This window comes from Gambusia affinis, linkage group LG14, assembly GCF_019740435.1.
Source record: "Gambusia affinis linkage group LG14, SWU_Gaff_1.0, whole genome shotgun sequence".
Taxonomy (NCBI): Eukaryota; Metazoa; Chordata; class Actinopteri; order Cyprinodontiformes; family Poeciliidae; genus Gambusia; species Gambusia affinis.
In genome coordinates this window covers 14,173,515-14,195,511 of record NC_057881.1, presented here as the reverse complement: position 1 = coordinate 14,195,511, position 21,997 = coordinate 14,173,515, and the positions used below count along the sequence as shown (strand labels likewise).

Genomic DNA, 21,997 nt, shown 5'->3' with positions numbered 1-21,997 from the left:
GCTACAACTTTTCTACAAATAAAAATCTAAAAGCTTTGACTTACAATTCTGTTCTGCTGGGTCAGTACTTTGTCCATGCTTCACCTATTTGGTGTCTGTTTCCAGCATCTTTCAAATCTATAGACTCAAATTTTTTGTTCAATAATTTTTGCAAAAAAATAATCCAAGCTCATTTATATTGAATGAGGATCACCTATAAACAGCAGTTTCAAAGGCTTGGAGCCACAGATACTAAATAAATCAGATTGTCTCAATGGCAGGCGGACATTTAACTCGGTGTCAGTTTTTCTTTAAAGGTTAACTTTACCAGCATCCCTCAGCATGACAGCTGCATTTATACTGGGATGAAATAACACACAGGCAGACTTTTTAGATCATATAATTGGGTGTATTTTAAGGCATCACTAGATATTATTTTGAAGTATCAGAGCAAAGGGATCTGAATACTTATTAGATCTCCATTCACACTAATCAAGAAAAGCTGGAGAAAGTTGAAGGGGAAATGCTCCAAGTACTGGGTTGTCTGCTGCATACAGTTTACATGTTGTGAGGATCACAGCTTGTCTTTGAGACCTGAATTTCTTCAAACATTCAGATAACTTTGACCACCATTGGGTATGGGGACAAGACGCCTCGTACGTGGCAGGGACGACTTCTGGCGGCTGGCTTTGCCCTCCTGGGTGTCTCCTTCTTCGCCCTGCCTGCTGTGAGTTCACAGTATTTACAAACATCCTTATCTGTGACCTTTCTTTTTTTTTTTTTTTCTTGACAAAAAACTAAAAGAATTCAAAACTAAAACAATTCATCAGGTTTTTTTTGTCTTTAGGGAATCTTGGGTTCAGGCTTTGCCTTGAAGGTTCAAGAGCAGCACCGACAGAAGCACTTTGAGAAGAGGAGGATGCCTGCTGCAAATCTCATACAGGTGATTGACTCAGTGCAAGCTGATGTTATGTTCTGCTCACACATCACCTGGGCAGTGTTGACTCTGACCTGCTTATCCCTCTAGGCTGCATGGCGTCTCTACTCTACAGATGCCAAACACTCGTATCTCACAGCAACATGGTATTTCTACGACAGCATGTTGCCTTCGTTCAGGTAGGTGTTGCCATCAGGCCACCTGGTCTGCAGTGAGCTGAATCAACAAGAACCACAAACCGCTTCTTACTTAAAATACTGACAGCGTCTCTCTAAAGGTGAATAAAAGTAATTAAAAACGTTGGAGCTGGTTATTATTCAGGTTATACAATTTATTAAGTGGGATAAAACAACATTTTGTCACTCGAACACTCTTCAGCTTTAAACAGAACTTTCACAACCATTATGTAGTTACACATAACATTTTTATGCATTTTATGTGTTTTTTTTATTTTTATTTATCTACTTTAGTTAATTTTGCAGTTGTGCTATATTTTTTTTGTTGCAATTTTTAAAAATTTCCCCATCTCAAATTTTTAATTTAATTTTAAAAATATTTATTTTTTGAGCAACTTGTAATCTAACTTTTTACATACAATCCATTTACATGAGGTAATAATTCAATTGGGACTTAAAAAAAAAGTCTTTGAGGGTTAAAAAATGTGAGCAAAAATGTACATTCATCAATTTCGTAAAAGAGATGTGTTTTAGCTCAGTTTTCTAAAATGTATCTGGATTATCTTTACATGTATCCAATGAAATAAAACACAATTTAAAACATAATGGTTATTTCACGCACACTTTTACTTTTATGAGTCAAAAAATGGCTGCTAAGAGGATATCAGCTCAAAAACAGTAAAAATTCAAATTATTTCGATAAATTTTAATTTTCTAATGAAACTGCTGATATGTATGGTCGTTTAGTAATATACTGATGATGCATCAAGTTATTTTATGAAATTTATTGGAAGCAGGATTTCCAGTTGCACTCCATAATAGTCGGAAAGTCTGCTTAGTAACAGGAGTAATTAAATAAATATGAACATGCAAACTTTACTTTGATTCATTTTTGGAGCCCATGTCTGTTAAAATAACATCAGGACACTTTTCAAACAATACTTCTAACTTTATTCATAATAAATTGTTGATTACTTTTGAATTTACTTTTTGTTAGACGTGTTGGAGTATTATGGCCACTTGATTGACACTTTTTGTGGCTTTTGAAGATATATCAAAAATAATGTCTGCCTCTTAAGAATAATATTGAAATGCTCCAGAATATGTTTAAGAAATAAACATATTCTTGCCTTTTTTGGTCAGAAACTAAAGCAACATCTATGTAAAAGTACTTAAGTTTAAAGAAAAACGGCTAAACAACAATAAACTATGCAAAACATATTGGTTGCTGCTTTCAAGCAGAAATGTCCTCCTGGTGGACTAATAAACTTATAGAAAGGTTATAATCATGCAACATACACTACATTTGGTGTTATAGTCTGAAACTCTAGTAGTTGTGCAGTGTCTGACATCAGTGTGTCTTGCTTGGCCTGTTGGTTCTAATAACACCTTTTGCTGTTTAAGGCTTTGTTGATGGATTTAGTCATAATGCTGTGTCTAAAGTTAATGTTAGGTTAGCTTTAGAAAGGCTGTTTCTGTCAATATATTGAGTCTGTGTATCTTGCGCCACAGAATCTATCGACAGTAGGGAGGAGTAAACACTCTTCAGGCTTCAACGGTTTCAGCAAGAAGCAACAAAATATTCACAGTCATTAAATTTGCCATCTTAGTTACACGATCAGCGGTTCAAGTAACGCAAGGAATAAACTAAACCTTTGTTTTCATTGTTTCCCGAACGCCAAACCAGAACAAAGGACGAAACATGTTGACGCAATCCAAAAGGAAACTGCAAACTAGGCATTGCTGTGGGATTTGTGGCTATTGCATTTTGTATGTCTTTCATAAAGCAAAGTTTTGTTTATACCAACATAGATCTAAGTGCAAATCTAGCACAGCACAGGTGCATCTGACTGGTGCTATCACTTCCTGCCCAAGATGGCAAACTAAGTTGACTCTGCTGATGGTGGCAGCTCACAAATCATCCTTTGAGCTTGAATCAAACAAACTAAAATATAATTGTTTTTGCATTTCAACATTATTCTTGATACTCTGACTTTATTCTTCCCATAAGTAAATGCAAAAAGATTCCAAAGTGACGCTAATGCTCCTTTGTACTTTACATGCAAAGTCATTTTCATGTATTAATTTGACTAATTTTTGTTTACGTAAAAGGAGGACAACATGAGAAACTTAAATCCAAACAGCAAAGGAAATTTTCCTGACAGAATCTCCACATACATGGTGTGTGTGCAGGGTTCAAAACCAATTTCCTTACAAGACAAACACAAGTATACAAGATATTTTAGTGTGGATGATGGGGGATAAATCGAGACATCACCAGGTAACACTACTCTATGCATGATAGTTTGTTATCTGACAGCATTACATGCAACTTTAGAGGATTTAGTCAAACTAATTCTCTTCTGCAAGGAGCCATCAACTTCATATTGGCTTTTGAATAGCCAAAGAAAGAAGCAACATATTTCACAAAGTAAAATTTGACACCTTTGAGTTATTTTCAAATTATGAGGTTTTTAAATTTGCAGACAGTTGCTTTTAATCTGGACTGTTGAATACTACAGCTTATAGAAATAATTTCTGAAGAGATCCAAACACAAACAAGGCCTCCAACCCAGACTAAAAACGTTCAACGAAAGAGTCCTGCTATATAGAAAAGACATCTAACCAGCTTGCAGAAGTCACCAAACCCACATAAAACTCTCAAAGTAAAAATGTTCAACTGCAAATACAGATATTCGACTGCAAAGGAAAGTAAAGTCGTTCAGTTTTAAATCAAACTGATTTAAGATCAAACTGCAGACTAAAAATCAATAAACATGTCGTCATGCTGGAAACAAAAGTCATCCTCATGTCAAAGTCGTTCAACTGCAAATTAAAAACAACTAAACGCAAATAAAACTCGTCCCTCCACAGAAATGACAAACATTTCTTGGTTTAGTTTTATGGTTTGGATCCTGAATTTCTATCATTTCTATCATGTGTCCCTTTTCTTTTAAGTGTTTGGATCATTTAATTGGTCTTTTTGTGCCTCTCCATTGTTTGGTGTTTTTGTTATTTTGTTCATTTGTCATGTTTTGTTTGTTTTTGTTCATTTGTGCATGTGGGTGTCAGAGAACTGACGCTACTGTTCAGTCACCTCCAGCGACAACGTAACACCAAGAAGGTTCTGCAGAACTCCTACAACACGCTGCTGTCTGGGCTCAGGCCCTACAGCTCCCCCTATCTGTCGAGGGACAGGTAGGCACCTCTTTCAGCGCCCCAGTGCGTCCAAACAGGAGGCCCTAAAACACAGTCACACACACTGATCATCAGACACAAGTTAAATCAGGACTGACTGACACAAAGCCAAATCCATGGAGGTGTGGTTCCTCTGAGCGTCCTTTACTAACCTGAGTTCTTACCGTTTTACCGTCTTTGTCTGCACAATGCAAAGCTCATGCCCCAGCCATCTCTGCCATCTCTCGCCCCTCACTCATCAGTTTCCTCTTCCTCTCTTCCTTTCCTTTATGTCTATTCTGTCCTTTTCATGGCATCCATCCTCCATCTGTTCGTAGGAAGGCAGAAGTTCCATGCAGGTTTGTTCTTCACGTCACAAGCTTGTAAACTAAAGGTTATTGTTAGTCAAAGGATTACGATTGGGGTGAATTTATTGCATATCTGAAATATTAACAGGTATAAACAAAGGGTTGGTTATTTAATTGGTTATTTACAGGCTGTATGCATGCACCGGATGAAAGAAGCATGTCAGGGTTCTTGGAGAATCAAGGCTTCTGGAAGATTTCTCTTGTTTTGAGGTGCTGATGTCACATCATGATGGTTATACTCAGGTGAAACCCTTAACTGCTATATCCTCTTTTAAATAACACTCATCTCCCCCTACTGAGTGGGTGTATCTCAATAATCCAAAATTGCCTTCATGATTCACACGTTTTGCTTTAACGTGGTGTGAAATAAGCAAAACTTTGAAATGGCTATTCGGATCATTGAGAAGCAACGCTTCACTTTGAGATGCACCGGTTGTCTTGCTTTGTGTTGTAAACTAGAACTTAAGTATATTGCAGAATATTATATAGATCACAGTTTTTTTCACTCATTTTAAATCAGTTTTTGTAAAGAAGCTTCCTATATCAACTTTGGCCATTTTTTTAAAGAATTTGAAATGAAAATAAGAGCAACGTTCCAAATATCTACTTTAGATACTCTTCCATACAAATTCATTAATCATTCACAATAGGAGTAGAGGTGAGTTAAAACCAACAGCAGCCACTGTAAAACAAGGTTTTGCTGACGTTTTAATGCAAATTAATTTACTAAAATTTCTTAATGATTAGCATGATTAGCTAGCATCTGAAATCTCTATCCAGGCTGTTTCTAAATCTGTCATATTACATAATGCACAGATTTGGAACGACAAAAAGCATAAAGCAGATCAACTTCAGGTTCTGTCTTCCTATTTGTCTGTTAAAAGTTTAGTTCCCACTTACTCTTTCTGCCTGAGTGAATAAGTCAAATTGTGATAAAAAAAAGCTTTCTTCCAAATTCATTCTTAAATTTCAACCGACTTCTGACTTTATTTTTAAACATCTCGCTGAATGGCCTGCATTGGGTCACCTTCAACATGCTAGTACTATGGTGTATTCATCCGTTGAAAGAAAGTGGTTTTATTTAGTTTCAAATCACTATTAAATGTAAATATTCACCAGTTCAGGTCACCATCTAATTTCTCGGTGCATCTCTAGCTTCACACCTTCCGCTCTCCATCCCTTTGTCTTCGCTACACCTTCTTCTCATGGGTTCACCATGCACCCAAGTTGCATCCGAGGACTTCTTGTCCTCCTCCACCCACACTCCCTTCACTCCCTCTCGGCCCCTCACCGTCTTTCCCTCTGCCTTGTGTGTCTCCCCAGTCAGCTCCTTTCTAAAAAGCGAGGTCTCTTCCGGATTCATGCTGGGCGCAAGCAGAGGTACCCACAGCAACAATTCTGTGCACGGGGCACGCTAAAACGTCGCAGATTGATAACTCTTATTTCTTCAGCAACTCATCCTGCCCACCTTGCCTGAAGCACTCAAAGATTTGTGGGCCGGATGCAGTGGCTTTCTAAATGTTTTCTTACAGTTAATGCAAAAACACCATTCGCAGCATGTGAGTTCCAGAAAGACGTTGCATTAATATTGCATATAAGAAGCAATAATTTTTTATGTGTGCAACCATAGCTGGCATTAAACAGGCACTGCATTCTGGTCCACAAATACTTGTGTAAAGACTTTAATGTATGAATAAACTTTAAGGTTCATAATTTTTTTGTAAATGCTTGAAAAATTAGGACTGGATTTGGTTGCTAAATTCATGTCAAAAGTCCCAGTTGATCTATGACTGGCCCGTAGAAAGGTATTCGTGGCCCCAGACTTTGTAACATTACAACCACAAACCCCAGTGTATTTTATTGGGATCTTGTAATATAGAACAAATCTTAGTAAATGAAAGATTTTGACAACTAAATCTGAAAGTATAGAATAGATTCAGATTCAGCCCTCAAAATTATTGTTCACTTTCTTTACAAGTCTTTATGGGATCTGCCTCTGCAGGCATCTGGATCCTAAAATATTTGCACATTTTTCTTTTTAAAATAACACACACCAATCCGGCATTGGTCTAGGGTTAGGTTTATTGTTTGTTTAACAAGTTTTGGTTTTTTTCCCTCCCAGAATTAATCTTTATTTAGCTCCATTCATCGTCCGGTCAACTCTGACTGGCTTTCTGGTCCCTGCAAAAGAAAAGCGTAACGGTGCCAACACCATACAGGACAGTGGTGATATAAAGCACACCAAGCCAATTGCTGTTAGTCAAACATTTAAAATTTTTGTGTGCAGTTGTGCTTTAGTTGAAAATACAGGGTCTACTACAATAATTAGGAAGTTTGGTTAATAACCATTCTCAAAATATATTAAATAAAAATGCCATTTGGTCTATCACAAACAAAGTCAATGATATACACTTAAAGTAGTGGTTGTAATGGGGTGTGGATACGGTTGCAGTAAAAACATGCATTTCTGCTCATGATATTGTGGAAAACATTCCAAATAAAGCTTTTCTGCTTTAACTGGTTGTTTTTCATGAATGAAATGGTTCACAGCTCTGTGCATGCTCTTCGGTTTCAAACCGATCAAACCTCTGTATCAAATCAACATGCTTGTGTTGTATTTTTTATTTTCATATATGGAGGTTAAGTGCTTCTCTTTGCATGCAATATTCTGGAAAGCCTTTACTTCCTTTCCCTGCAGCATGCAAAGGTCTTTCGCTCTATCAACCCTCCCCACCCCTCCCTCCATTTCCTGCCAAAGCCTTTTCATATGAAATGCTGTCCCCCTCTAAGCCTACTCCTGCTATTTAAATGTCATTTTAAATAGCCAGGTTATGTGTATCACACACAAGACAAAGAGTATATCATCTGAAAAGATGTGGGAGTGAACGACTTGGCTGGAACTGCTCTGTGGTGCATGACAGCTGTGCTGCCTATGGATCCGTAACCTCTAAGTGGATGCAGAGTGGGAGATCTCCACAAGAGCATGCTCTACCAGCAGCATTAGGGAGTCGATCTTTTGTAGAGCCTGCCTGCCAAATAGCTTTTCTCCTGTAAGCAGTTGACCCCACATAGTTCCCTGACTCGGCTTGTGGTGAGTGGTACCGAGTGCTCAGTGAAATGCCTTTTGTATTGCTGCCCTTTGAAGCTAATGTTTTGATGCCCATAAGGTCTGCTGAAGGGATTAAGGTGGTTTCTGTGATTTTTGCAGGACAATCTTTTTGCTGCTCCAGCAGTGTAGCAAGTCTTCAGTTTTATTTTGCTGATTCAGGTGCAAAGACAGGAACAACAGGCCACTCCTTAGGGCAGAATCAGTAAATATTGCACACAGTTCCTCTGTATTTCAGCTACTCTGTCCTTCAGTGACAAAAGGTAAATCTTTGTTGCATTCTCGTTTTTTTCTGCTTCTTCATGCGATGCCTGATACTTCAAGAGGCCACGTTTTTTTGTTATCTCTTTTTCTACTAACTAACTCTTTTCTAACAAAGTTAGGTTTCCATTCGGCTCTTTTCCATATCCCTCCTAATAACATGGTGTATTAGTACTTTAATGATGGTTTGTGGCAATGCAACCAAAACCCGAAATTTACCTGCTTGAATAAAAGAAAACTGAAATCGTTTGTTTCTTGAAGAAGTCTCACCTCTCACCCAGATGTTTCTTTGATTCTGGTCATGAAATCCTAATCTTTCAGAGTTGGGATTGCTGATGGGTTTATTGCTTACTATCAATGATCAGAAATGTGGAAACCTTTCAGGTGAGAGGCAAAACATATTTAAGAAACTAGAACAGAAAATCCAGTTGTCTTCTAATCAAGCACCAAGAACCCCCATTTCCTGGATGGCTGAGAATCTACACCAAAAAGCTAAAATTTGATGGCTATCATTTTCCAAAAATATCAGTGCGTCCCCACGGATTTAACTATTTTAACTTCACTGTTAGCAGTAAAATGGGCTTCCGGGATCGGATCCGGATGAACAACTCCCGTTCATCCCAAACCATCCGGAACAAGTCTTCACCGCTGCCGCCTGGCTCCGGCGTCCGGCGCTCCCCAAGCCAGGAGAACATCCCTGAAGCCACCAGCCCTGGAAAGGTCCAAAAGAGCTGGAGCTTTAACGACCGCACGCGCTTCCGCACCTCCCTTCGCCTCAAGCCACGCCCACCTGCTGATGGTAAGAAGAAATTACACATTTCGCCAGAGCTCACAAGAATGTTGCTAATTGTCCTCTTTACTTCTTGGACTTTAGTGGAGGGGCTTGGAGAGGAAAACGTGGAAGACAAGTCATATTGCGATGTGGCCATGGAGGAGGTGATTCCAGCTGTGAAGACGCTTATACGAGCTGTAAGGTGGGTTCTTTCACCAGGGTAGTACCGTTCACCTGTTGTTCTCCAGGAAACATATTCCTGATGAAAGATGATCTAATCTGACAGTTACAATAGAATAGACTAGAACAGAAATAGCCCTTACCGTCCTTTAGTGGGGAAGTTAAGGTTGAACACCAGCAAAGTGACAGGCGATCAAAGCATATATAGATAATATAGATTTACACACAATATATATATATAAACAGAAGGAAAACATACTGTACAACACTTATTAACGAAGCACTTATTAAAAATACGTACTTTGATCCAAAGAAATGTGCATTAAAATTCAAAAACACTTTTATCCCAAAGGGAAATTAAATGTTGTTGCAACTCATTTCCATCCATCCATCCATCCATCCATCCATCCATCTTCTTCCGCTTATCCGGGGTCGGGTCGCGGGGGTAGCAGCTTCAGAAGGGAGGCCCAGACTTCCCTCTCCCCAGCCACTTCTTCCAGCTCCTCCGGAGGAATCCCAAGGCGTTCCCAGGCCAGCCGAGAGACATAGTCCCTCCAGCGTGTCCTGGGTCTTCCCCGGGGCCTCCTGAAGGTGGGACGTGCCCGGAACACCTCACCAGGGAGGCGTCCAGGAGGCATCCTGACCAGATGCCAAAGCCACCTCAACTGGCCCCTCTTGACGTGAAGAAGCAGCGGCTCTACTCTGAGTCCCTCCCGGATGACTGAGCTTCTCACCCAATCTCTAAGGGAGAGCCAAGCCACCCTGCGGAGAAAACCCATTTCGGCCGTTTGTATCCGTGATCTCGATCCTCGGTTGCGGAAGCTAGCAACTCATTTAATTAAAGTTATTGTGTATTTTTGTATTAAAAACACCAACAAATTACTTACAAGAAGGGAAAATAAAAACTGTGCAAACAGACATGCATTAATGACAGCAGGAATGTTACTTGAAACATGAAAAACTGGAAATAGCAGCAGTGATTCAAACACTTCTAGAGTTTGTTGGGAGTGGTGAGGGTTATAAAGTCTTAGCAGCTTTTGGGAGGAAGGATCTGTGATGCTACTGCTTTGTGCACCTAGGATGTAGCAGTCTGTCATTGAAGGAGCTCTCCAGTTCAGTAACAGCTTCAAGCATGTTGGGTGGCAGCTTTGTCCATCAGGGAGGCTGTAGAAAGTTTTGGGGAACAAGTGTTGATGAAGCATGACTAAGCGAATGCTTAGTCCTGTTTTACTCATGGAGAGAATAAAGCCGCCCACATTAGACAGCATGTGCTTGTGTATACGGGCCAGGAGAGCACGGTGCATACTGTAGTTGACATTAAAGACAAGCTATGTCTTTACTTCATGCAGGTTTGGCTGATCAAGCAGAAATATCCACTTTAGGGGGGAAACTGAACCGCAGTGCGAGCACGGTTAGATTCCCCATGTGACCTTGTCACTCAATTAGCTTGGCTGGTCATGTGTGAGGTTCTGCGATACGGTGGCCTATAAGGAAAATTTACGTGAATACACAAAGACACGGGTAAAAGCCCAATCTAGATGGATCATAATACAATATGACTAAACCGAGGCACATTATTTTGTTCAGTTCTGACAAGGACAACTCTAATAAAATGTGATTAAGGGCTTTTGTGATATTTAAGTCAGTTTCTGACATTGTGTTATCTCTTCCTGTAACGGAAGCACTACCTGACAAACTCTGATGTTCTCTAAGAATATTATTTCACTGGAGGATGTTCTTACATAACATGTGCCTTATGCAGAGAAATGCATATTTTTTTTCTAACAGGTCGTACCATTGCAAATGTAAGATTATATCATCTCATACTTAGATATGTTCATATTAAAGAAAGTTTTCAATGAAAATTAAGCCTAGGCACAAATTCAAACTGGAAGACTCTTTTAGCCCCACCTGCATCATCCAACCGGAGCTTTCGGCTCATCACCGTTGATTGATCATCGCCGGTCCAAGACTCGTCACGTCCAATCACCATCCAAGCCCCAGCTGATAGGGACCGCCATCCATGGTGTCTTGCGCTTTCCAGCAGAGCTCAGCCCACCTCCACCCCTTCATCTCCACTCGCTCGGCTATCCGGCCGCATCCTTCATCGCCTCCACCACCTGTGCCGGATCCCGGGGAATGACGTTCCTCTCAGCATACAGAATGCTCTTCTCAGCCCATCGCAAAGTTTGTGATGATCGATGTCCTCAGCCGGGGCCCGAGCGTCAAAGATTTAATTCATGCTGTCAATAAACTTTTCTAATTGTTTCCCTTTTCTCAGTCTGAGTCTCTCCAGATTGAAACATCGTTGTACAGCTGTAAGATAACTGATGTTGGCTCTCACGATTTTCTTAAGTTCCAACAAATTAGAACTGGAAATCATTATTTACGTCAATGATTTTGTTTTGCATGTTCTCTGGCAATTTTTATTCTTCCTGAAGCAGGAGTAGACGATGGATGGATGGATGGATGGATGGATGGATGGTGTTAGGTCTGGGTGTAGCTACTACAGTTTAACTCAGTTTGTGTCTACAAAGAGTGTTGAGTCCTTTTTTCTTCTTCTTTCTATATTGGACCACATTGTGTTGGATAGCTGTTTTTCCAGTGGTGGCAGTGGGACCTGACAGACTGGAAGCTATTTAAACTGGAGAGTTGATTACTGAACAAGGAGCAGATGGTTGATTAGAAACTGGGCAGAACTGTGAAGGAATTCAAGTAACAGAAGTTGAACTGATGAAATGTGAGAAATCAGTGATAGAATCCTTAGAGAACAAGGAAGCAGGATATAAATGAAGTGAAAAAACCAAAACTAAATTCCCACAAATCTTGACAGATATATTTCCTATAAACCTATCAGATGTAAAAGCTTATTTGATTGGCTTTTCTATGTACTTCAGCTGTCACTCTTGAGTGTTGGATTTTTCTTTTAGGCCACTTTGAAATTTTTCCAACATGTTCCAGAGAATCTGCATACAAAGCCAATACAGAAAGCATTAATGTGAATGCTCCCTCAAAGCATTTATACAAAACATTCATGAATAAAAGAGCATATGCTCTTCTGAAGGACCCTTTCCTTCACAACGTATTTGCGATATTGACACAAAAACGATCACCTGGGAAACATTGTGTGCCATCTTAGTAACGTGTCGCAAGTTGGGCTCTGTAATTGTACCTTTTGTATCATATTGTGAGCTTAGTTTGTGTATGAGTCAAACATTTTTTTTGAGAATCTTTTTTTTTCTTTAATGCCACTCTTACATTTATACAGGATTTTTAGATGAAAATTGGCACACAGTTATAATTGATCTAGTTTGGAATTCAAATGAGCTACTAACTCGCATGTTTATTCCCCTCATATTAAATAATTTTTCCAGAAAAAAAAATCATATCCTTATCTTGTCCTAATCTGCAGCGGATGTTGTAGTTGTTTCATTTTTTATTTTTCAGTTCTGTGAAACAGAAAATTCCAAGAAGTTCTCAAGGAGCACTGCGGGCATGGCGTCCATCCCTACACATTCACACACACACACACACACACACACACGCACGCCCACATACAGTCAGTTTACCTGTATGAAGTTTTTTCACTGATGGTGGCAGAAAAACTACAATTGCTAGCAAACATCTGGTGGTGGGGCTGGGCCGTACTCCTGGGGGGGTTGATGAAAGCAGTTTATAATACCTCTGTTTCCTGGTCCCTGATGTCAGCACTGGAGCCTGACTGCATTTCTCAAGGCAGCGTGATGCTGTCTATGGCGTTCTATATTTGCAACATGATGATGCCCTTGGAAGAAATGACCTTGTGCATGAATATTTTTATGAGGATATTTTCTTAAATTGGATCTGATCACGGCATTTAGTTTTTCTCATTTAAAACATTCTTGTAAGAATTTGGTTTTGTAAAAGCTTCTTTAAGAGCTGCAGTTCACTTTTTTCTATTTTATCATGCTACATCTATGAACATAAATGTATGTTATTGGGATTTTATGTGACTGAATAATATAAAGGAGTACATTTGTGAAGTGGAGTTTATTTGGCAAATGTGTTTCCATCTCTACTTTTTTGAAGTAATGTAATTTCTTTTTATCCATCCATCCATCCATCCATTTTCTGTTCACCCTTGTCTCTAATGGGGTCGGGAGGGTTGCTGGTGTTTATCTCCAGCTACGTTCCGGGCGAGAGGCGGGGTTCACCCTGGACAGGTCGCCAGTCTGTCGCAGTAATTTATTTTTATTTTTTCTTAATTTTTTTTTCCAGATTGAAGAAATTATTTTGAACTTTACCATTTCTATTAACTGTGCCAGGATTTGATCTCAGTTTCCTGGGATCAAATCCCAGGAAACTGAGATTACTGCAAGGGAACAGTGAAACAAATTGTGCCTCCAGCACCTCTGTATTCTACCCCCTTTACTCTAATAACCTTCAATAAAATTAAGAGGAACCTCCCTGCTAAGATGTTCATAAGTAACCTAATTAACAAATGGAGTCTATCTGTGTCTAATTTAATCTTGGTATGAAGCTGTGAAGGTCTTACAGGTTTTTTAGAGGACACTAGTGAGCCAGAGCTACAGTGGAAGTATTTGGATTTGGACCGTGATAAAACGGTCCAGTCAAAGTAAAAATGTAAAATTTATTTAGAGTCATTGGCAAGATTTTAATAACCTGATGCTCTTAAATGCTCTCCATGCCGTCATATGGTTGTCTAAAGACAACTCCTTTTGTCTTTGGATGTTCAAACCCGAGCATGGCTTGGGTTTGCAGATTTAGCTGATTTGAGAGCTGGTTCTACAAAGTTTTGACTCAGGAAAATTAATGAAAATGAATACAAATATTTTCAGTAATGTGTGGAAAACGTGTATCTTTCCCCTACCGTGGACCATAAACCTGTCAGTGCGGTACTTTGCATCTTGCTCCTTATCCGTGGAAGATGCTAAGGGTGCATTTTACTTCCCTTCATGGTCTACGTTTTATTGGTTTTTCACATGAGATTGAAACATTGAAGGGACGGTTATTTGACAGCATACAAAATAGTTCATGGGTTTTGAACTCTCTATGCTTGATTTGACTTGTTTTGGTGCTAAATTCAAACTGTCCTTCAGATTTGTGATTCCTATTTCAGGCGTGCGCCACAGAGTGTTTCTGTGTGACAGCCTGATGCCACTGATTGGTCATGGTACTGTCCACTCAGGTTTGTGCTTGACTCGGCAGATAACTCTGACCTCAGCTGCTCTGTGCTGCAGACAATAGAAGGGGGAGGGGGGGAGTTCCTAAAGATAGTGCAGGTGTGTAAACAGCAGGTGTTTTCACTGTGTTAGCACACAGGTACATGTGCAACATCTCAGCACGGCTCATGATTGATGTCCGGGAAACACAGAAAGGCTTTAGTGCTGAGACTTCACTTTAGATGCATGTGGTTTATCAGTGCCAGGCTGCCTGAATAAATGTGTATGGTACTGGGTTTATGTATGGAGAGAGGAGCGGAGAAAACAAAGCCTGTGTGCTTCTCTCCTGTAACTCCCCATGTGCAAAAATGTGATACTGCATAACAGCATTCTTGCAAGCTTGCAGTCTTTGATGAAGTGCCTGCTTTAATAGATAAATAATTTGGACATGGTTTCCATTTATAGTGATCTGATGTCATTTGTTGTTGTGGCTTTCAGGTGTAATATTTTTTTGAGGCCTTATTATTTTTATGCTTTATATTAATCTGTTATACATATACTTCACCTCGTGGGCTGGGTTTTGTCACTTAGCAGGCGCATAGTTATATCCAGAAAGATTCAGGCCTACTCCTGCAGTGGCTCATCCGTCTTGGCCCACCTTGGGTTCATGTCAGCAAAACAGTCATTTTTAATTCCCAGATAAAACCTGCCATTGGAGACTATCTGGGAATCACCTTTGCTGAATTGCAGAAATGTTTGCAGTGGCTTTGCAAGCATTTTGGGCCACAGCTGACACTTCCTCTCTCCCCAGTCATCACCATGTTTTTACATCTCAACTTCCTAGCACCGAGAAGCGATAATATCTTTTAGTTAGCCGTGCCAACTGTGCCGCGCAGTGACTGGAAATTGTCTGGAAGGAGGGTGGGGGGCGCTGAAACCTGACTCCGCGTTATTAAAGCCATTTTAGTGACCAGGAAGGAGAAGTCAGCATTTTGAGGAAACCCTCAGAGGATACAAAAAAACCCCCTCATTCCCTTTCAACCTTTTCCTTAACCCACACCTGAGTCCCGCCCTGGCAAGGAAAAAAAAAAAACTGTGCCTACTTGCAAATTAAGAAAAGACTTGCTTGCAAAAATACTCTAAACGCACAAGTCATCAAGAAGCCGAGTGCTGCGTGAGGAGAAGGGGGACTGCGCTGACAGCTATTAAGGCACCGGGTCACCATCTAGTCCTTCTCCTTTCCACTCACTTCCCTGCTTTACTCAAACATTCTTCTCATCTCCACTAGTCATCCTGATTCATACATCTAAAATTTATTCACACATTGTGACTCAATAATATCGAGATCTTGACTGCGTCATACTTGTCAGTTTAGGTGGACAGCCAGGTCTTGTTAGGTTCACAACTTTCCTTGTATTTCAGAAATATTGCACCGCTTTCACATAAAATGCGTTGACACATTTCTATGTCTGTATGATTTTATTGTGTTTTATTGTTTTTGTATGTTGCAACTCAGAGACAGTTGCTGCTGATAAATAAAACTTTATCCTTTTTCATGCTGAAAATCTTTTCTTTCCATCACTTGCATAACCAACCACTGGAAGAAGAAACCACTGCTTATTGTGTTTATTGCGTCATTTAAAGCTTCTTTTGACACATTGTGTTGCACAGTCAGCCTTCCTGGCAAAGAGAACAAAAGGGAGCAGAGGTAACAGGCAACACACAAAGCCAGGTGCAGACATCTTTAAACTTTTCTCCACATTTTTTCCCCTTTTTATCTCTGTTACAGGCTCAACTCCCTCATGCTTGACCTTTAAGCAGAACCCCGCTGCCGGGGGATGTTGTCAGTGGATGTGTTCACCTGGTACAGTGGTGTAGGGTTAACAATCCTGGGTCCGACTCCCCCGCACTCGGGTGTGGGTGGTGATTATGAGCTGTGTGCACTCGGGAGCAGGAGCAGCTGTGGTCCACCAGTGGCTCCAACACAGCTGTCACAATGACAAAAGAGCAGAAACTGGGGATAGAATAGAGGTGTGGGCATGCGTGTGTGTTATCCTATCCGTGGAACTGTGCTAATTGCTGAAACAGCAAATTCCAATAAGGAAACGTCTTTGGGAGAGGCGCTGAGCGTCTCAATATATCCACATGGTTTAGTAGGTTTGTGACTGCTTTTTTTATGGGCCTGCTTGAAGAATGATAAGGTCATGCTGACTTTAATTAATCTTGTTATTGTCGGGGTGAGCTGCATTGTTTGATAGCCGCCTGCTTATGCATTTTTCCAAAGGTTTACGGTGCTTCTGTGCGCTTCCCCGTGCGGTTTTAAACTCTACGCAGAAAGGTAATAACAAGAAGAGTGTTGTGTTTGTGTGTGTAGGATTCTGAAGTTTCTAGTGGCGAAGAGGAAGTTTAAGGAGATGCTGCGTCCATATGACGTGAAAGACGTCATAGAGCAGTACTCTGCAGGACACCTGGACATGCTGGGCCGCATCAAGAGCTTGCAGATGAGGTACCTTAATCTTTATATCACAAACACTCATCTGCTTCTTTAGAATCTGTAAAAAACAAGACATTATTCTCATGATACGTTTTCTGCCAACGTAAATAATAAGCATAATATATTTTTAATATTAAATATTAAAGATATTATTATTTAATAACCACAGTTATGCAGTTATTCTGCATAACTGCAGCACATTTTATTATTCTGTGTAAAAAAAATTAGATAAAGTTAGGAGTTAGGATTAAATTGGTCTGATGGTCAAGATTGCTGGTTATTTTTTTCTTGGCTATGACAGAGAATGCACTAAAAAATATTCACATTATGCAGAAAACACTGTAGGGAGTAGTCCATTGTTGTCCATAAGTGTGGACTTTAGAAATTGTAACTTTGATGAGAACTAAAGCGTACGATAAAGTAAGAAATTTAAAAAGAAGCGCAATATGAAATGTTTAATATTCATAGTACTTACTGGACCCTGTTTCCTCTGTGTAATAGAGTGGATCTGATAATTGGGCGAGGAGGTGTTCAGCCTGATAAAAAAGTGCGACCCGAAAAAGGAGAGAAGATGCCTCCCGAACTGGACTCCCTTGACGAGCTCAGCATGATGGGCCGTGTGGTCAAAGTGGAGAAACAGGTACCAGAAGACGATCTTTGAAGACTGTAGCTGCATTTCCATTGCAAATGTTTGCAAAGCCTTGTCGATTTTCTTATAATGTAGAAAAAAACACTATAAATCTGCAATTGTGGTGTTTCCATTAAAAGAAATTCAATTAAAATCACACACAAATAAGATTGTTCACACGATAAGTCATTAAAAGCATGCAGCTGCTTCATCCTCCTACCACTTTCTGACGACTTCTACGTCTTTTACGCCAGTCATCACATCTGATTGTTATCGCGTGACTTGTGTGATGTGAGAAAAGTGCTTCCATTGACCTTTTGTGACGTACACTAATTTTGAAATGGTCAAAACCTTTTAGCAAAAAACTGGTTTTATTTGTCATTTTGTGTTTCCATTAGGGAAAGTTTTTTTTTTTTTTTTGTTATTCCAACTTGTGCAGTTATATGAACCAATGGAAACAGCTAATGGAGCTGTGTGAAAGGGTGACTAACTAACCAGACAGACAGAAAGGTTATAAAGCAGCTGACATCTCACAGTCCAGTGTTGATGTGTCTCTCTTTAGGTACAGTCTATAGAAAACAAGTTGGACCTCATGCTCAACTTCTACTCGCAGTGCTTGAAGAAAGGCTCCTCCCACGTCACGCTGTCCTCCTTCCTGGATCCCGACTTGACATCTGACTACCACAGCCCCACGGACCAAAGAGACCTCTTCCCGTCCGCTAACACACTGAACATCTCCCAGTCTGACAGCGGGAACTTGGAATGACAATGGGACACAGACACTAATCCTTTACAGTATGTCCTCCTTAGGCGGAGTCCTCTCCCTGAGCAGCCCAGCATACCAAACTTCCTCTTTAATTCAGATCTGTTATGATTGCCCCGTCCATCTCAAGTCTCCATCCTCAGCCCTTTATCCTGGAGAGAATGGTTCTGGAGCTGGTCAGACATTGGCCACTAGGTGGCTCCAGCTGACGAGGAGCCTCAGCCAAAGCTGCTTACCGCACACGCCTCTCAACTCATTGGATGAGGAAAGTACTTGACTACTGAAGCAGTCTCACCCACTCACATCATGCTGTGTATCTAAACCTACTTTAAAACTTTAATTGTAGACAGACTGTGGAAGGACGTTTTGCAGATATCTGGAGGAATCGTCTCTTTCCTCTTTATTGTCTGGTTTTATTTTCCCTTGGGCACTTCAATCGACTGAAAGTCGTTTAAGAGAGTTCCCATTCCGACATTAGAGTGACAACATAGTTTTTCATGCTGTGATGAATGTAGCTGTTCCTTTGTTCAAGACAAACTGCAATACAAGAACAAGAGCCATTGACACCTGAAAGAAAAACACAGTTGGACCTGGATCAGCTGCACTGACACAAGGTCCCACCCAGCAAGGGAAATTCTGTTTTCCAGATCTGACGTTAATCACTCAAACGTTTCACATGAGAACAGAGTGGAAATAATGTGCTGGATTGACTGTGGATTTGGACTATACCTTAGTGTAAATTGTTGTTTGTTTTCACTTGTATATCCTCTTTAGGAAGTCTGATCTCTGACAAGCCCAACAGCAAAAACAAGAAAAAGAAAAAAAGACACGCTTATTATTTCCAGCTCAGCTGGCATTGTATTGAGGATTATGTAGGATTTAATAGAGCCGTGGTGGTCCGTTGTAATTCTCAAATCTCTCTTTTGCAATTTTTCCAGACTACTGTGTGAACGACGGCCATTTTAGTGATATACACTTTTATTTTTAAAACAAAACCTCTAAAAGTCTCTGTCTTGCAGCCCATTATCCTGCCATATTTATTCATCAGACTTGCTTTTAAAGGGATAGTCCAGAATTCTTTGGGAGGAGTTCTGTAAAAACTTAAGGAAAGGTTAATATATCTGTCGGATCCCAGTTCTCTTGGTGTCTTTATTTTGTTTAAATCCAGAACTTTGGACCCAGGGGCTATATGTCTAATTTAGCGAATTTACATACTAAATTGCAAAATTTATATCTGTTGTATATTTAAGGAAAATAAAATAATTTGCTTTCTTAGAAAATGTTATTTAAGTTTTGGCTTATTATATAAATTTTAGTCCAAACAACTATAAATACTAAAAACATAATCACATTTTTCAAGAAATTTTGGGTTCAAAATTGCCAACAACCAACATTTAAAGTCATGACTAATCATAAATGTATTTAAATCTTCTTTGGTTTTCTAAATTTGTTAAATTAAATAATCAACTTTAATGAAACTTTTGATTTCAGTTCTATTTATAGAAAAACACAACATGTTCTGTCTGACATTCATCTAAACCTTTCAAGCAAAACAAGCTGGCACAATCACTTTGTTGTGAGGTGAGGACTCCAGCAACACTTGAACTACTAGGAAACAACCTTATTTGCAAGGCAACACATTTCAGCTTGTGGCCTTCATCAGGGTCACATACCTTCCATGTTTTGGAATTTTTTCCAAGAGTTATTTTGACTGGATCCAAAGACCAGCAAGGATACTTTGAAGTGACCCAAAGAAAAACTCTTACTTTGAGTCAGTGGTCACAAATCAAGAGATGTGTTTGTGTGCTGCAACTCCAAACTGCTCTGATGCATTAAAAGTTAAAATGCTAGAAGACAATTTTGGTTTCAATCCCCTTTCAAAATAGCTTTAGCTTCAGTCTCTGGGTCCTGCAAGTCTGTATTTACCCTAAACAAAGATGGCAAGAGAATGAGTCATCTCCTTTAAGTAAGACATTAACTCATTGTTAATTGTTACAGAACTTCAATTAAAAGAATTCTGACAGATAAAACTTAGATCATCCATATGAATATAGACGGACTATGCTGAAAGCAGTTTTCTGTACTGCTTTTCATCACTCATATCTGACCTCCAGTCAGGTAATACCTCACAACCTCTGTGTCACAAGGGCAGTTTTTACTCTTGTACCCGTATCAGATGTCACATGCACTTAAAGACAGCACAAGCACAGTTTTAAACAATGAATGATGCTCAAGAAATCCAGGTATAATGCATGAATTTCAGATTATCATTAATGCACGTTCCATTAAGACGCTTCAGAACAAAAGGGTGTGCAGTTGATCATTAGACTGTTACATACAGACTAACGTGAACAACAAAAGCAATTTCTTTTCTGGCACTTCATAAATGGAACGCCATTTTGTTGTTTAATTTAGCCTCTGCCTATTTCCTATTCCCATGTGTTTAATTTGACAAAACTTGTTAAAAAATACATATATATATTTTTCTTTTTTGAAGTTTTGTGGTTGCTGACGTACATTTGGGTTTTTGTGTTGATATTTTTTCTTAGGCATAAATGCAGCAATTGTGACAGAACTGTACGGCCCCAAAGCTGATCTGGCCCTCAGACTCGTTGATCTTGAACATGGATGTCGTGTTTAGTGTATGCTCATATTTCCTGCCTGCAACAGCTAAAAAAAAAAAAAAAATCCTGTCATTGTTTTTGTCCAGTGAGAAAGTCTTCCATCCCCAGTCACGTCCAGCTGACTCAGGTGCTCCACTTTTCCATTTAAGTGAGACTTTTAAACAGTGAATGTACTTCATTGCTTGTCCTGTTCAGATCTATTTTTGCTCCAATGGCTTTTGACTCTAGAAATCGCTTTAGGCACCATCCAAGTTTTCTGCTTATTTCCATGGAAAATGCTTGGAAAGCTTTATTTCTAGGGACTGGATTACTGCAGCGATCCCTGCTTACTAGAGGCAGTGTTACCATGAATGACACTGTTATTCATGACAATTAATGGAAGATCATTTATTGCATGTTGTTCCTAATGTGGCCCCCGTATTAGGGAAAAAAACACACAAAAATGTGTTGCAGGAAGAAGATAAAAGCAAATAACCTGTGCCTTGTTTCTCCTTATTCCGTGAAAGGTGAGGTGAGCCTTTCTATCTCCTACTTAAAACAATAATAATAAAAAAAAAAATGCTTGGAAAAAGTTTGTTTTGTAGAAATTACACAAAAGAATGCTTTTTTACTTTTTTTTGCATAACATTTAACAAATGAAAAACTTAGTTGTAAAAATTTTATCTTTTACAACTACTGTAATTTTCTGAGAACATTACTGTATCGTCGGCATATCATCGTACCTTCATAGAAACCCATACAGTATCTTAACACCCTTTAGATGTGGAAGCTGGAGGCATGGACATTTTGTGTAGACACAGGAATCTCTGCAGGCATGTGGTCTGTCACAAGCATGTCACATTAGATAAGATTGGCTTCCACACAACTACCTCTGAGGCCACTAGGGGGCGCTAGTTTAGAAACCTGATTAGGAGAAACAGTTGGTGACTGTCCAACTGACTGAATACTATGCATGAACCAATCTGCACGTTCTCTTATCTGTTAGTGGCGTCCTACCATCCGTCCATCTTTCCACTGACTTGCTGCCATTCGACATTCCACCTCATTACTCTTTTAGCTGCTTTCCTACTGTAGGTTTTGGAGCTGTTGTTAGAATAAAGCACGAACTGAACGAGCAATAAGCAAAACACAAACTCAATACAAAGTCTTCCAAGTCCAAATGGTGGGGCAGTTGACTGAACAAAATGCAACATTGGTTTGTTTTCTAATCTAACCTATATTTGATCTTTTAAAGAGGTATAAAAAATGTGTTTCTGCTGAAAAGAAATTTTTAGAAAACTAACTTATTAATTTATTTGTTTCAATAAAGCTCTTTGGACTGTTTGCTCTGGGTTTATTCTTTTTCTCTTCACATTATGACACATTGAACT

The 21,997-nt window shown here is 39.5% G+C and overlaps 1 protein-coding gene across 4 annotated transcripts in view; it reads left to right on the top strand.

Annotated features, from left to right (window-relative positions):
* The window catches only part of LOC122843647 (potassium voltage-gated channel subfamily KQT member 4), a 65,310-nt gene extending 43,360 nt beyond the window's left edge, over positions 1–21,950 (top strand). For 3 of the 4 annotated variants that reach the window (XM_044138543.1, XM_044138541.1, XM_044138545.1), the window contains exons 6-14: positions 596–706; positions 827–922; positions 1,007–1,095; positions 4,165–4,290; positions 8,574–8,803; positions 8,879–8,978; positions 16,493–16,624; positions 17,114–17,252; positions 17,803–21,950. In XM_044138543.1, the coding sequence (XP_043994478.1) occupies positions 596–706; positions 827–922; positions 1,007–1,095; positions 4,165–4,290; positions 8,574–8,803; positions 8,879–8,978; positions 16,493–16,624; positions 17,114–17,252; positions 17,803–18,006 (1,227 nt within the window). In that variant the 3' untranslated portion in view covers positions 18,007–21,950. The remainder of the gene's footprint in view (positions 1–595; positions 707–826; positions 923–1,006; positions 1,096–4,164; positions 4,291–8,573; positions 8,804–8,878; positions 8,979–16,492; positions 16,625–17,113; positions 17,253–17,802) is intronic. The other variant, XM_044138542.1, reaches the window with a different exon arrangement.
* Positions 21,951–21,997: the final 47 nt, after the last annotated feature.